This window comes from Onychomys torridus, chromosome 8, assembly GCF_903995425.1.
Source record: "Onychomys torridus chromosome 8, mOncTor1.1, whole genome shotgun sequence".
NCBI classification, from domain to species: Eukaryota; Metazoa; Chordata; class Mammalia; order Rodentia; family Cricetidae; genus Onychomys; species Onychomys torridus.
The window spans coordinates 88,059,475-88,075,076 of NC_050450.1; the positions used below are offsets into that span (position 1 = coordinate 88,059,475).

The following is a 15,602-nucleotide window of genomic DNA, read 5'->3' on the forward strand; positions in this document are numbered from 1 at the left end:
TACCTGAATGCCAGGATTAGAGCATTGATTTGGATGAATGATTGAGGCCTAGGTGGGTAGGGCCCACACACCTGTGGTACGTAGAGACTCATCTAGTATGTCAATCATCTGCAGAGAACAGGCATTCTCAGAGAGGGAGGAAGCACGTTTCCCCTTAACTCTCCTTTGGTAGACATCCATCAAGGGTGGAGCTCCCAAAGCCTTGCGGGGTGAATACGACACCCTACATGCAGATGAGTATGGAAGCTGTGAAGAGAAATTCTCAGACAAGATCAGGCTCTCCTAGAACCAAGAGATAGTTTAGGTCTGGGGAACTCATAAACAATCTTGGAGCCACCTCAGCCAGACTATAGAACCCCTGGTTCTCACTAAGTGTCCCCTGAAGCACCACCCTCCACCCTGGGGTCCTCTATCACTCTTGACCTGTGTTACATTAGAGGGGCTCCCTAGACGGGGTCCTAGAAATTTGCACAGTTGCCAAGGCCTGGTGGCCAGGCTGGAAAGATGGGATTGTTTTCCTTCTTTGGTCCTAGAGTATCCCATTCTGGATTGCTGAATGGGCTAAATCGGGGGTTTGTAAATGATCTGCCCTCAGCACCATCACTCACTAGGCATAGGGTCCAAAACTGGACACCCTGGGTCCCATCTGACAAGGCAAGCTCCAGAGTACACTATGCACTTGAACTCCTGTGAGCACAACTCAAATGAGAAACACATAATGCATATTGAAACTCAGAACATATATACACATACACACACATACACTGCATGCATACATATATACATACATACATACATACATACATACATACATACATACATACATACATGTTGAGGCCTGAATTTCAGGTGAAAATATTTCTCTCCATTCAGTTTCACTTCAATGCCTCTCTGTCTCCCTGTCTCTGTCTCTCTGTCTCTCTATATCTCTCTCTATGTGTCTCTCTCTCCCTCTTCTCTCTGTCTAACACATACACACATAGAAATTTCCTTTTTAATTAAGGCAAGCTTGACAATGTGGCAAGGAATCAACAAAGGCATGCCACATACCCAACCCATCACGGATGTTCCAGACCCCTGTGCACCAGCTCCCCCCTCACCCTATTCCTCTGCTGACTCATTGGCTAAAGAGAAAACCAAATGGAAGACATAGGAAGAGCAAGGGGACTCTCTAGGGAGCCACATCTGAACTGCTACAGCCGGGCACCTGTGACAAGAGGGCCTGAGTAGCACTTGGTAGAGGGCAGCCAGTACACATCTCTTACTTTCCTATCCATCTACTTTAGCACAACTACTGAGCAGAACTGGGCTAGCGACCAGTGTGGCCTTCACTAGCACTGATTTCCCCAGAAGGTCTTTATCTTAGAGTAGAGACAAGGCCAGCTGATGGTTAAGAGAGCTCTGTCTGCTAAGGACACCACTCAAGCACAAATCAAAGGCCTGCTGCTCTTTCTGGTCAACCTTAATAGGCTTCTACCATTTTCTAGCAGCTTACCCCTTCTCACAGTTCTCTCTAAGCACAGAGTCACTCCCTCAGACACCCCTGCTGAGCCTCTTGCCCACATGGACCAGACTCATCTTCCAACACCTGGAACAGCTGTTTCTGTGGGCCTTTACCAGCTGGCACTGGGCTGACACACTCTGGACCTGCTGCAGCAGAGGCAGATGTGCAGCCAATCCTCTCTTTGTTCTTCTTTGGCCAGACACTGAGATGTCAGCTTATACTGAGAGAGTCCACAGGTTTGAGGCCAGGATAATTCATTCAGTATCTGTCTTTGAAATGGGTGCCAGGGTTGAAGGCTGGACAACCAATAAGCAGAGTTCTGGGGTTGCTACTTGCCCAAGGCTACCTGGAATGGAGAACCTTTAAAGAATTCTTCACGGAGGAGGGATTCTTGTGATATCTAGAGCTGTGATCCTAGGAAAGTGATTTGCAAAGAGCCAAGTGTCCAGCTATGACATCTCAGAGGTTTTGTTCACCCACTGTGAGAACAGGTTCAATATGTAAGCCATAACCCTAGCACTGCATACTCAGAACAACTCCTCAGCAATTAAAGCCCCCTAGCTCATAAAAGAAAAAGTACCAGTATTTGAATTTTCTGTTACCGCTCTCTCTTGATAAGGTGTCATATTACCTCCTTAAATATAATCCTTTTTTCTCTTTTCTTTTTTTTTTTTGTTTTGTTTTTTGGTTTTTGTTTGTTTGTTTGTTTTTTGTTTTTGTTTTTGTTTTTGTTGGTTTGGTTTGGGTTGGGTTTTTTTTTTTTCTTGAGACAGGGTTTCTATGTGTAACTCTGGCTGTCCTGGAGCTCACTCTAGACCAGGCTGGCCTCGAACTCACAGAGATCCACCTGCCTCTGTCTCTCAAGTGCTAGGATTAAAAGTGGGTGCCACCACTGCCTGGCTTAAAGGTAATTCTCATTGAGGAAGTTCAGCTGTATCCTTTGAGTCCCTCCTAGGGTCTAATGGCATTCCCTCAGATGCAGCAGGACACTCTGCTGGCCCAAACACAGGGGCCTCTAGTCTCAGGGAGAGAACCCCTAAAGAGCCTGTACAAGGACAAGGCTTATAAGGCTAGAGAATCCAATCAGCCACTGTAGGAGGTATTTTCCCATTGCTGCAACCAAACCCCAGACAAGAACAACTCCAGGAAAGAAAGGTGTGTTTAGCTCACAGTTCAAGGGTGCATCCCATCATGGCAGGGTAAGGCGTGGAAGCAAGACCTTGAGACGGCTGGTCACGTTGCAGCTGTAGTCAGGAAGCACTGAGAGATGAAAGTGAATGTGACTGCTGGGCTCATGTTCTCCCTTTTATTCAGTCTGGAACTCCAGCCAATGATATTGGGCTGTCCAAATTCAAGCTAGGTCTTAATTAAACCTCTATTGAAACACACTCACAGAGGCCCCGGGGGTGTATCTCCTAGGTGATTCTGAATCCCATCAAACTGGTAATCAAGATTAACCATTACACCCACTTATGCTTCAGAACCCAACAATGAGCTGTAAGTTCCTCAGGGGCATGGAGCAAGTCAGTCACAGATCCAGGGCTGCTCTCTGGGCTCCTAACTCCAGCATACTGTTTCCACAATACCATAATGAACCAATATTTCCTGTTAAATAGCCAGGTAGCACGCCATACAGTCTCGGCACTTCAGCAACTCAACTCCACCACCAAGACTCAGAACTGGCACAGACAATATGGAATTGAAGGCTATGGCTCTGTTCCCAGAAAATTGAGTTAATCAGAACCCACATCAGCAGCCTTTGAGAATCCGCTATCTTGTGTAGACCCTTGTTCTACACAGCATGACTGATACGGCTGAAAAATCAGATCCTTTAGAGTATGTAGGAGAACTTCCATCTGATGTGTTCCAGCCAGACTCCAGAACTGGACCCTAAGCAGGAACACTGGGGTCTCCACTGTGACAAGACTGAAAGGACATCTGGGTGTTCTGAAGTCACGCAAGGCTGCCCACAGGCTACTCTCGATGCTCTTGAAGCTTGGGCTCCAGAGTGGCTCCAAACAATAAACCAACTGTCATTGTCATTGGGGGGAATTAGGAGATGGGAACTTGGCTGCCAGAGTAGATTGTCTCTAACCACCTCATTAAATGTAAGTATTGCCATAGGCTTTATCTCCCAATGACTCTACAAAGCAAGTATGGTTAGCCTGGAGGCTGTGGTGCAGAGACCAAGAGATTTACCAAATCCACACAGCTTTGTGAGTAGCAAGATTGGTATTCTAGCCCAGGATTTCTCAAACCAAAGCCACTGATCTTCTCTATTGTGCCAAGATATCTGCTGTATATGTGCTTCCTCATTATGGCTAAAAAAGATACAGTTATCTTAACCGATTGTTCAAAAAAACAGACATCAAGTGACATAAAGGACTTCCTAGTTAGCCAATTGAAGTCATTGAATTAGAATGTTAAAATTGGGCTGGAGAAATGGCTCAGCCGTTAAAGGCTAGGCTCACAACCAAAAATATAAGAATGTTAAAATCTGCAAAACTCTATAAGAGAATTTGTTGTTGTTGTTGTTGTTGTTGTTGTTTTTGAGACAGACTAGACTTCAACTCACAATCCTCCTGCCTGTCTCTCAAGTTCTGGTAGTATAGGTCTGTGCCACCATGTCCAGCAAGAGAATTACTTTATTATTAGTGATTTCCCAGTTATAACATGGGAAATGTAGTTTTATCATCTCTGAGACTTTGTGTCCAATTCCTGATCTTTCATGAAGTATCACCCTCAGGCCAGATAGTCAATGATGCCAATGGGCCCTCACCCCCAGAAGCGGGACTTTTCTCTAGGACAGTTAATGCCAGAGCCAGGCCCAGACTAATGACTTTGGGGAATTTTGTGTCTTTAAAAAGTCACACCTTTTCTTCCTCCAACCCCACTCTAGAAGGACTCCAACCATCTGTGGGAATTTCTCCCAAACATCAAATATGACCAAGTTCTCATTACTTTACTGTGTCCCTGCCTACATTTCCTATAAACCAGGATTATTGAAGCTCAAAAACTTTGCTATGAGGACAGAAGTTCATCTGAGAAACTCAGGTGAGGGACGTGCCAGAAGGTCCTGGTGCTTGTGGGGCATTGGTATTTCCCAAAGCCCATGCCCGTGGCTTCTTGGCCGATCAGTAAGAGAAACAGGATAGGCAGGATCACAGTCAGCTTGGAGGTACCACCCAGACATGGAGGGCCCTGGTTGCCGGTTTACAGCAGGAAGCACATTCCAGGCCCTGGTCTGTGGGATTTGGTTTCGCACTTTTAAAACTTTAATAGGCATCTGGGTGGTCAGACAAGTCTTGGCGAGTTGCACTGGCCCAGGGGTGAAGATGAGAGCCTGGTTGGATTGGACAGTATATGTTGGGGAAAGGAGCCTGCAGAAGTCCCCAAATGGTGTAGAAGCTGGGGACTCCCAGCTTACCTAGACTCCTATGCAGCTGTTCCTGCCCTCAGCTACAGCCTAAGGAATGTGCTCGCCCTCAGCCAAACATGCAAGGATCTGAGGTGGGGCGGTCTCTAATTTTGTTGTGTTTTATTTTGCTTTTCTTCTTCTTTTAAGGAAACTATACTTGCAGGGAAATTTCAGCATCTTGGAGAGAATATCTCCATTCTTAGGGAACCAAAGGACGGCAAAGGGAAAATGTTTATTGCCCTGAAATAATAACAAGCCTCAGGTTCTTGGAGAAATCATAAAGAACTTGGAGACATGTTGGGCTTGGCCTAGAATCACTTAGCTTCCATTCTGTCCTGCTGGTTGTGTGTCTGTGAACATATCTTTCCTTCCCTCTGGGTCTTAGACGGCTCGTCTATGAAGTGGGAGAGGCTGGGTCCCATGGTCTGTTTGCTAGGCTCCTTCTGGTCTGGCAGTCTGAGGCAGCTCAGAGCAAAAGCACTTTCTGTAGTTGTGAGAACATTCAACTTCTGCACTGTTCTCAGCAGTAGCATTTGGGGGACAAGGCACACACAGCTCCATGGGGTTACTACTACAGAGGGGCTAATTCCTCCCCCTATTTATTTAATTTAACTTAATTAAAAATTTAGTAAAAATTTAGTATGGCAAGCACATTGGACAAAACCAGTCAGGACTCCAGAACCAAAACTTTGGTATATTCTATATAAGTGTCTCAAGCCAAGAATGATGTAAGAAAGTTTTTCAGAGAAAAGATTCCCGGTTTGTGTGCAGTTGTGAAGAATTCCAGCTCTACAGTCGCCCCTCTCCCTCAGCATCACAGCACATTGAAACTTTATCCACTTACCACCTGGGGCCCACAGCTAGCCCAGAAGTGTATTTGTCTCTCTGCTGTCAGGCTAATGGCCTTGTCTGCCAGGCAAGCATGCAGGATCATGTCTAGAGAGCCCCCGGGCTGCTATGGGAGCCAGTCCACATTTCATGATTTCTTGGCAAGGCCAGAGAACAAATACTTAATAAAAACCCCACTCGGCTCATTAAGGAAGAGCTGTATGTTCCGAGAGTGAGATCTCGGCTCTTTCTTCCTTTACCTGCCATGGCCAGTTCATTGCCAAGGTCAGTCCCTCACAGAGTCTCTTACATTGAATCCTTCCCTTTTTCCAGGGTTCTCTTGATTGCCTTGTTAAAGACCCTGATAATTCCTCCATAAACAACTGGTGTATGGCCCTGTCTCTCAGCCATCCTGTCTATATTCTTGGTGAAATGCTCTAAAATACCACTCTGGTCATGTCATTCTTGGACCCGAATCCTGAAGCAGGCCTCCCACTGTCTTTGAGAGAGAAGGCAAATTCTCTATGGATACCCAAGTCCCCCACAGCCCAATACCCTCTTCCCTTTGAGTTTTATCCTAGTAACTGTTCACCCAGGAACCTGCTGCTCCATTTATGGAGCTCTCAAATTATAGGGCTCTCAAATATGACCATTGCCTCCCTGAAGACCCTCACACTCATACTTATGCTCTGTAGATCCTGTTCAACCTCCCCAGCCCATCTCAAATATCATTGGCTACAAGAAGCCTTTTGGACCCCAAACCTATTTCTTCCCACCCCAACCTACTTCTTCCCCATCTTTGCCAGTGTTTATTCCGTCTTGGGAGGAATTTGCATGGTACTTTAAACAATGATGCCATACAGCTAGGCTTGGGTTCAAAACTTTTTCCTTGCATGTAACCTCAATAATGGATCTAATCCCTCTCTGTGCCCTGATTTCCTATGTCTCAAATGAACACAATAGCAATTGACCTTATGAGGTTGTCATGGGAACTACCACACGTGTTCATTTTGATAATATCCTCAGCAGACCACGACAGATAAATGCATACTAAGTGCTCCATAAGAGGTAGCACCGAACCTGGTGATGCTGGTGCAGGCCATAATCTTAGCTACTCAGGAGGCTGAAGTAGGAGGGTGGCAAGTTCAAAGCCAACCTGAGCAATTTAGTGAGACTTCGCTAAAAAGTTTTGCTTTTGTTTTTGTGGTTTTTGTTTTGTTTTGTTTTGTTTTGTTTTAAGGAGGCCTGGAGGTACATATGGCTCCACAATGGAGCGCTTGCCTAAGGTGCATAAGACCCTACATGCAATTGCCAGTAGAGCCAGAAAGGAATCGAGACAGCAATCACTGATGCTATTCTCATGGCTGTTTGGTCCTTGCTGAAGGACACATGCTCTGCTCTTAGCTCCCTCTCTAATTATAAGTGTCTAGATGGGGAAGAGCACTTGCAGTTTTTCTGGTTTCCTCCATACCCAACTGTAGTTTGCAAGCACAGAAAACTCTGGATGTGATTTAATCAAGCATCTCTCGGTACGTGTGTGACTTCAGGACAATCTTTTAACCCCTCTGGCCCTTAGTTTCTCCCACTAAAAAATGGAGGATTTTTTTTTTTTTTTTGCAAGATTAGGTGAGGCAAAACTAGAAGTGTCTGGAGACTATCATTTGGTTCAGCCAGTCTCCGATGCAGACACCACACCCAGCAGCACTCCCTGGAGATCTTATGGATATATGGTCATATCATGCCAGCTAGACGGAACAAGTGGGGGGGTTTATTAGGATATTGTTCTCAATTGTAGTTGTTTGGCTTTGGTTTTGGCATGGCCATCTACCTCTTGCTCCCTTTGTTCTTTTATTATCTGGCTCTGGAGTGATTTCAGGGTTTAAACAGACTTATGGCATGCAAGCCATTTTTAGTGACTACCCTCTGAGTCTGTGGAAACAACAAGGGCCATAGAAAGTTGGTTTCATGGTTAAGAGCACTTGCTGCTCTCCCAGGGGACCTGAGTTGGGTTTCCAGCACCTATATGGTGGCTCATAACCATCTGTAACTCTAGTTCCATGGGGGAATCCAACACCCTCCTCTGGCCTTCACAGACACCAGGTATGCATGTGGTGCACATGCAGGCAAGATAGACAAAATGCTCATTTAAAAATAACTGGTACTTTTACAAGAAGAGGCATAAGAATACAAAACATGGGTACTCTCTTCTTGAACCCAAATGAACAAAGCTGGCTCATGAATACACCACCATGAGAGACAAAGAAATACCAATTTGCAGGGCCATTGAGTTAAGTTTTATTTGCAGTTTAACTGAAGACAAGTGCACTCCAAGAAAGCATAGGAAACCAGAAACATCACCAAAGAGAACCTTCTGCCCATGGGAGTAGAGGCAGCAGCTTTGAAGCAATGAAGCAGGGGTGATCCCTGCGGTATCAGAACATGCTGCTAGTGTCCGCTTCCTGCTTCTGTTCAGGGCCGTCTAAGCTGGCCCTGCTCTTTTCACGGTCTCAGAATTGTGGTCAGGCTTGGTGTGAGGAAGCACCGGGCCACAGAACTCAGTCCCTCCAGGATCACACATGGAGGAGGGATGCTCAGAGGCTTCAGTAGCGACTCTGAAGGCAGGGCGAGCAAGGCACACAAACGGTGCGGGGCACACAGACTGAGCGGGACACCCCAGGGGAGGGTGCACAAGGCTGGCAGGAGGGAGTGGAGCAAGGGTTACAGGGGAGCCTGGGAGAAATAGTCACAGAGGGGAAGAATTAGTGGAGGTGCCCCACTCATAACAGACCTTGACAACTCTACCCTCAGACACCTCTCTAATGGCTGTACATCCCTTCGACCTGGTTTTCCATCGCCCTCATCTCTGCCTGTGCTACCTCTGTGGCCTCCCAACTGATCCCTACCCTCAACTCCACTCTTGCCTCTCCGTCTAAGCCCTGGCAGATGATGGCCAGAGGGGTCTCTCAGTAATCTGATCATGGCCCTCCCCTACCTAAGACTTTCAGTGGCTCCCACTTGTGTTTGAGACAAGCATTCACCTCTTTCACAGACGTGTGAGTCCCTACTCCCACCTCTCTGCACAATGCTGAGGTCTGAGCTTTAGCTTTCTGCCAGTTCCTCCATGAGCTAGCCAGCTCAGGCTGCGGGACACATCTCCTCTTTCTAGAACCTTCTTCCATGACCTCTCACTTAACTCCTTCTCTTCTTTAAAAGCTCAGCTAACTGTCACATCACCCCTCACCCCCTCCCTATCTCGGTGTTAAATCCCCGAGTGGCACCGTCTTGTTTCTCCCATGGTAATAGCTAATTATTCCACTACGGTCCGTCTCCTCTACAAGACAGTTGTGGTATGTGCCCTCTGTACACCTGGCACAGAGCAGGCACTTCATAAGATTGTGTTGAATAAGAAGAAATTATAAATGGGTGTGGAATGAGCACATGGCAAAAGGAAACAGGATGATCTCAGAGACTAAGAGGCTGGGGAACCAAACTAAGAACAACATATTGGACACTGGGAAACAACCAAACAGCTCAGAGGCCCAATGTGTAGCTTGAGGGCCACATTCACTCTTCAGTGTGCATAATGTTTCTGACATCTTTTTTGTTGTTGTTGTTACATATATTTTAAATTTGGAAAATTTGAAGCATGGAAAAATATACAAATCCCAGCTTCCCTTGAGCAGCTGGAAGACTAGCAGCAGGGGATCTGCATCCTGTGTGTGGAGATGGCCTTAAGGGGACAGCACCACCCTCCCTGAGAACAGCACAAGCTCCCTGGCTGCCACAGTCCCCCCAGGTCCCACATCATATGTGAAGGTTAACAACCTGGTCCTTGCAAACATGTGTGTTTACAACACTTGCTTCAGTGGGATAAGACTTGGAGTAATGAAAAAACAAGACAAAATCCTGGACAAGAAATTGCTACAGGGCCTGGGAGATGTCTCAAGGAATGAAGCATTTCTCATACAAGTGTTAAGACCTGAACTGGATCCTCAGAACCTATGTATGATCAGACACAGTAGCACGTGTCTATAGTCATGGTGTTCCTAAGGGGAGAGGGGAGGCAAGACCATCCCCAGAAGCGTGTGGGCCAGCTAGTTTGGTGTATGTCATGGTGAGCAAGAGACCTTGTCCTCTGACCTAAACACACACACACACACACACACACACACACACACGTTGCACATATATGCTGTAACACATGCACGTCCACATTCATATATATAGACATGTGCATATATAGACATGCATGTGAGTACACATTCAGGGATTTGGGGGCAGGGGACCAACAGCTGTTAGCATACAGATGACCACAACACCCTACATACACAGACAGCTACCAGGTCCTGCTGATCATGCTTGCATGACAATGGGGAGAGAGACCTCTAGTGATCCCTCCATTGTTCCTGAACACTGTCCCTGCCTGGCTCCCCTCCCGCTCAGCCCTTTCTTACATCCCTCAAGATAATCTTCCCAAATAGGAGCTTTGAGATTTGGGGGGGTTGTTTGTTTGTTTGTTTGTTTGTTTGTTTTTGGCTCAGACAAGAAACGTCTACCAGGCATCTGCCATGTACAGAATCCAGGGAACCAAATCCTATTGTCTCTGCATTCCAGATGTTTACCAGTGGAGAGATGAGCTATTACTAAGGTTCTACCATTCTCTCACCATAAAAACCTCTGATGTGCCACTGTGTCCTTTGTAGCTGTCTGTGAAAGAGCTCCAGCTGGCCATTCCCGCCCTGCTGTCCACAAGAGTCAATCACATTAAATTACCTCCTGTCTTTCCAACACCCCCAAAATTCTCCCACCGGAACAGCCTCCAGTGGTCTGTCTGCCTGTGCCCTGACAGATGCCCTCTCATCATCTACCTCAGTATTCCTCATGATGCCTGACACACAGTAGGCTCTTGAAAGGAGTTTGTGAGCTTGAAGTGAAAAAGAATGGACTCCTGTTGTGGGATATTTTGTTTGTGTTCTGACAAATAACGCTTGCTTGGAGTCAGAGGGTAGAGCTAGCCACTAGTAAACCATAGAGGTCTGGAGGTCTGTACAGACAGGAGACAGGAAGTGGTAAGGCAAGGCAGAGACAGGAAGTAATAAGGTGGGGCAGAGACAGGAAGTGATAAAGTGGAGCAGAGACAGGATCTCAGCCTTTTATGGTTAGAGGATTCGGAGCGGTAGGACGTGACTCTGGATCCTCCCTTGCTTCTCTGATCTTTCAGCTCTCACCCTGATATCTGACTCCTGGTTTTTATTGATAAAATTTATTAGATTTATGCTTCAGACTCCTCTGGGCTAGATTAGGGATGGTGGCCTAAACATCATCACCTGGCTTCCTTTAGAGCATGCCAGCTTTCTGGTGGCTCCTCAATCTTGGCAGACTCTAAGCTTATGTCCCTTGAATACTGGTAAATGGACCTGCTTCCTAGACCCCCCACCCAGCCCTGGTGGACACACCCTACCGAGCCTCTCCCCAGAAACTCACTTGCTGTCCTCACTCTCCAGCAGGCCCCTGTACGTGTCGATCTCACACTCCAGCCGGGCCTTGACATCCAGCAACACCTTGTACTCTTGGTTCTGTCTCTCCAGGTCACAGCGGATGTTGGCCAGCTGGGACTCCACATTGGTGATCATGCATTGCATCTGGGACAGCTGGGAGGTGAAGCGAGCCTCTGTCTCCCCCAGGGTGTTTTCCAGAGAGTCTCTCTAAGGCAAAGGAAACACAGCTATGAAGAAGCAGCTGCTTCCCATGGCCTGACATGAAAGACATGAGAAGATCCATGTCTTTAGTGCTGTGATGCCCCCTCCTCCAAGCCACTGTAGACACAGAAGCCCAGAAACAGCTCAAGCCATCTGTACCAGGCTAAGCATCGGGTATGTGGTAGAACCAGAGTTTTAAACCCAAGTCCTGAATCTGCTCCCATGTCCTGATTCCTTCTATGCAGTTTGGAGTTGGAGTTCATCAAATATTCTAATATAACATCATGAGAGCCCTTAAAAAATACTCAGGCCCAAGTTAAAGCCTCCAGAGACTCTGGTTCCATTGATCTAGACTCTAGACCAATAATCCCAACACCTAGGATTTTCTCTAGGTGTCAGAACTATTTAATCTCTATAGATGGCATTGAGAACAAGGGGTTGGAAGAACGGGCTAAGTAGATAACAGATATGTTGGAGAAATTATGTTTGACATGCAATATGGAACATGTCCCTTTATCTCTTGAGCTGGTTCCTGAGAGAAACTTCCCCCGCAAAAAAAGTCATCTGGGGGTACATCCATGGTAGCTGAATCTTGTTTTCCTCCTACCCCTCCTAACACAGCTGCAACCCATACCCAGGGCTTTCCCAGATCCAGAGCTAAGAGGTACCTGCCAGCAGCACTCACCAGGCTGTGCTGAGCCTGCAGTTCAATCTCCAGGGTATTGACCGTTCGTCTCAAATCAATAATATCTGACTGGTAGCTCTGAAGCTGTTCAGAGCTTGTGGCCACCTGCTTGTTAAGCTCTTCCATCTGCAGTGAAGAAAAGGGAATGGCTGAGAGTCCCTTAAGACCCTGAGGAGCCCAGCCTCCTGGGAGAGATGTGCCCACCTGCATGTTGAACCATTCCTCTACGTCCCTGTGGTTGGTCTCCACCATGGTTTCATACTGACATCTCATCTCCTCCAGCATCCTGGTCAGGTCCACGGGGGGTGCAGCATCTACCTCAATGTTAAGGCGGTCCCCAAGCTGTTGTCGAAGGACGCCAACTTCCTGAAAAGACACAAGACCCCAGGCAAGTGTGAAAAATATACACTATGACAAGAGATGCTGACGAGTTCAGCACTGGGTAGGGGGGACTTTGGGGACTGAAGCCTACCCTGCAGAGTCTCAGGGGTCTTCCAGCTCCAGCTGAACACCCAGGTGACACTTCCTGTCACTTGGGCAGAAGCCAAGTTCAGGGGCCATTTGTTTGATCCATTGGGACTAAGATGGGAAACCCACAAACCCCTTCTCCTTTCCTCATCATGCTACCAGCCTTCTTCATCAAGGAAGGAGGACCACAGAGCCTGGCTTTACTTAGTTGGAGGTCCAAATGAGAACAGCCCCTCCCCCTTCCCCAGGCTTGCCTGCCAGTGAGAGAAAGTTGTCACTGAGGCTACCCAAGTATGTGATTATGCCTCATTAGTGACTTCTTGGTGCCATTCCCAACTCTCTGGTTTAAGTGGGATGAGTCAGGAGCCCCAGGGCATTCAGTGAGTGCTCAGTGACTGATTGTTATTTTACATTTAAGCCTATGGAAGCCTAGCTGGAGTCCAGAGAAATCAAATCCCAAGTGAAAGGTGTGAGAGTCGACCCAGAGAAGGAGGACCAAAGCCCCACAGAGCAAATGGTCCTTGTGGTACATGGAGCCCTATGAGAAAGGGAGAAGGAAACTATGTCTGTGACTTCAGCTCATGTATCTTATATACAAATAAAAAGAAACAAGAGGTGGGCAAGGACGGGGATAGAACAGAGATGGAAAACACCGATATTCAACCTTCAAAAGAGGAGGATCTCACCCAGTAGTCAGCCTGACAGACAGTTTCTGTGTATGTTCTAGAACGTAAACACCCCAGGGCCCACTGCATCGCTCTCCCTCTGGGATGAGGCCCTCACCAGAAGGGCAAATGCAGTCCCTACTAGAGAAATTTGGCAGTCACACTGGTCCAGGAAGTTCAGAAGAAAGAGGTGTGTTTCTGAGCACCTACCAAGAGGTAAGCATTTCATGCCCGGGACCTGGGTCATATCCAGGATCCATGTGGTATCATTAAATCCACCCAATAACCCTGAATGGTAGTTAGCCCTGTTTCATGGGTGATGGGGATCAGAAAACATACATGAATCACGTGAGGTCACAGAAACGATATGGGGTCCACCTGGCAGTTTCAACCCACATCTACCCAACTCTAAACCCTATGCCATTCCCATGCCGTATCCCAGACCTACGTCTGCTTTACTTTTCTTAACTTTTCATCTCACCTCTTCATGATTCCTCTTAAGGCACAGCAGCTCCTCCTTCAGGGACTCCACCTGCGCCTCCAGATCAGCCTTATTCAGGGTCAACTCATCCAGGATCCTGCGCAGGCCATTGGTGTCTGCTTCTACCAGCTGCCTCAGGGCCAGCTCTGTCTCATACCTATAAAAAGGTCAGGGGTGGAACTGTAGACAGAACTCAGGGAAGGACTTGAAATGCTAGCTGTCTAGCCCTGTATGAAACCAATAGAGAGCTAGCCCAAGAGTACATGAGGAAAAAACTCCCTACCTCCAAGTCCCCTGCCAAACTCACTTGGTCCTGAAGTCATCCGCAGCCAGCTTGGCATTGTCAATGTGCACAATCATCCTGGCATTCTCTGCCTTGGTGCACAGAACCTGCCAACCAAGGCACACCAAGTGGGTCCGTGCAGGATAAAAAGAAGGAAAAGAACACAATGAAGATGGCCTGGTTTCATTTCTGTTGCTGTGATAAAATACCCCAACAAAAAGGAACATAGGAGAAGGATTTATTTGGCTTATGATTCTAGTTACAGTCCATCATTGAAGGGAAGTCAAACAACTAGTCACATCACATCCACGGTTGAGAGCAGAGATGAATAAATGCATAGATGTGTGCTTGCTTGCTTGCTTGCTTGCTTGCTTGCTTGCTCTCAGCTTGATTGCTCCACTCTTATACAACTCAGTAACCCTTGCCTAGGGAATGGTGCCACCCACAGTGGGATGCGTCTTCCCACATCTATTATCACAACTTAGCATCACCAAGGAAAAGAGCTTCAGTGAGGTATTGTCTACATTGGGTTAGTCTGTGGGCATGTCTGTAGAGGATTGTCTTAAGATAATTGAGATCCTCCAAATGCCCCATTAGGGATGCTGTTAGCAATTTGTAAAGAAAGAACCCTATTCTGTCTGACAGACAAGTCCTTGACATTGACTGAAAATTCAACAGATATAGAGGATGTGCCAAATGCTGGACCTGCCTCATCTACTGAATTCTCTTAAGTACCTCTTTAGATATGGACCATTATTCTCCCCAATCTACAGATGATGAAACTGATGTCTGGAAAAGTAAAAGGGCCTCCAAAAGCTATGCAATATGTCTATGATATACCTGATAATAGTGCTCTTCCTGCATTAAGGGCTCTGGCTGAGTGTCCAAATAAAGAGATAATCCTATGCCCTGGGGAGGTCGCTATTCCCTGAGCATAGCTGGAAACATTAATGAGATTCATATTTAGAGTACTGGCTTTTCTGGATGCCTCTCCCAGCTTGTCTGCTCACAATTCACCCTCACCTTCTGCTGGAGCTCCTCGATGGTCTGGAAGTAGGATTGGTAGTCGGGACACATGGTCAGCACCTGTGCCTGGTAGACATCTTGGATCTTGCCCTCCAGCTCTGCATTATCCCTTTCCAGCTGCCTCACCTTCTCCAGGTAGTTGGCCAGGCGGTCATTCAGGACCTGCATGGTCTCCTTCTCATTGCCATTGAAGGCACCCTCACAGAACAGGCCATAGGTACCCATGGAGCTGGAGATGCAACTGGTTGGCCGGCGGTTGCTGGATTGGCAGGAGCTGGACAGGTAGGCCTTGGAGAGGCAGTTGGCTGGCCGGTAGGTGGTAGGCATGCAGATGGAGGGCATGCACTGCAGGGGCTGGCAGACATAACCCAGGCACAGCTCTGGCCTGCTGCCCATGTTACTGGAACAGATGGAAGAAGGTCACAAAGAGCTCTTGAGAGAAGCTGGTAAGGTGTCAGCTGGATGTCATGCTAGGGAGGTCCTTCCCCCCTAGCAGCCCTGGGTATCTACAAGACTCCATCCTGCCCAGGCCTTTTTATACTCTT

General features: G+C 47.2%; 1 protein-coding gene across 1 annotated transcript; it reads right to left on the reverse strand.

Moving 5' to 3' along the window:
• Nucleotides 1-8,028: 8,028 nt before the first annotated feature.
• On the reverse strand, nt 8,029-15,567 carry LOC118590240 (keratin, type I cuticular Ha2). The gene is made up of 7 exons (XM_036198130.1): nt 15,055-15,567; nt 14,056-14,138; nt 13,749-13,905; nt 12,339-12,500; nt 12,135-12,260; nt 11,235-11,455; nt 8,029-8,480 (listed from the first exon to the last, which is right to left on the reverse strand). Exons 1-7 carry the CDS (start codon nt 15,451-15,453, stop codon nt 8,351-8,353), a joined length of 1,278 nt encoding a protein of 425 aa, XP_036054023.1. The 5' UTR covers nt 15,454-15,567; the 3' UTR covers nt 8,029-8,350.
• Nucleotides 15,568-15,602: the final 35 nt, after the last annotated feature.

Excerpts from the sequence above, each read along its gene's own strand:
- LOC118590240 (XM_036198130.1), bottom strand. The coding sequence starts at position 15,453 with ATGGGCAGCAGGCCAGAGCTGTGCCTGGGTTATGTCTGCCAGCCCCTG. Across the intron at positions 13,906-14,055 it reads GCGGATGACTTCAGGACCAA|GTATGAGACAGAGCTGGCCC; the intron begins GTGAGTTTGGCA and ends ACCTTTTTATAG. Across the intron at positions 12,261-12,338 it reads AGGAATGGTTCAACATGCAG|ATGGAAGAGCTTAACAAGCA; the intron begins GTGGGCACATCT and ends TCTTCACTGCAG.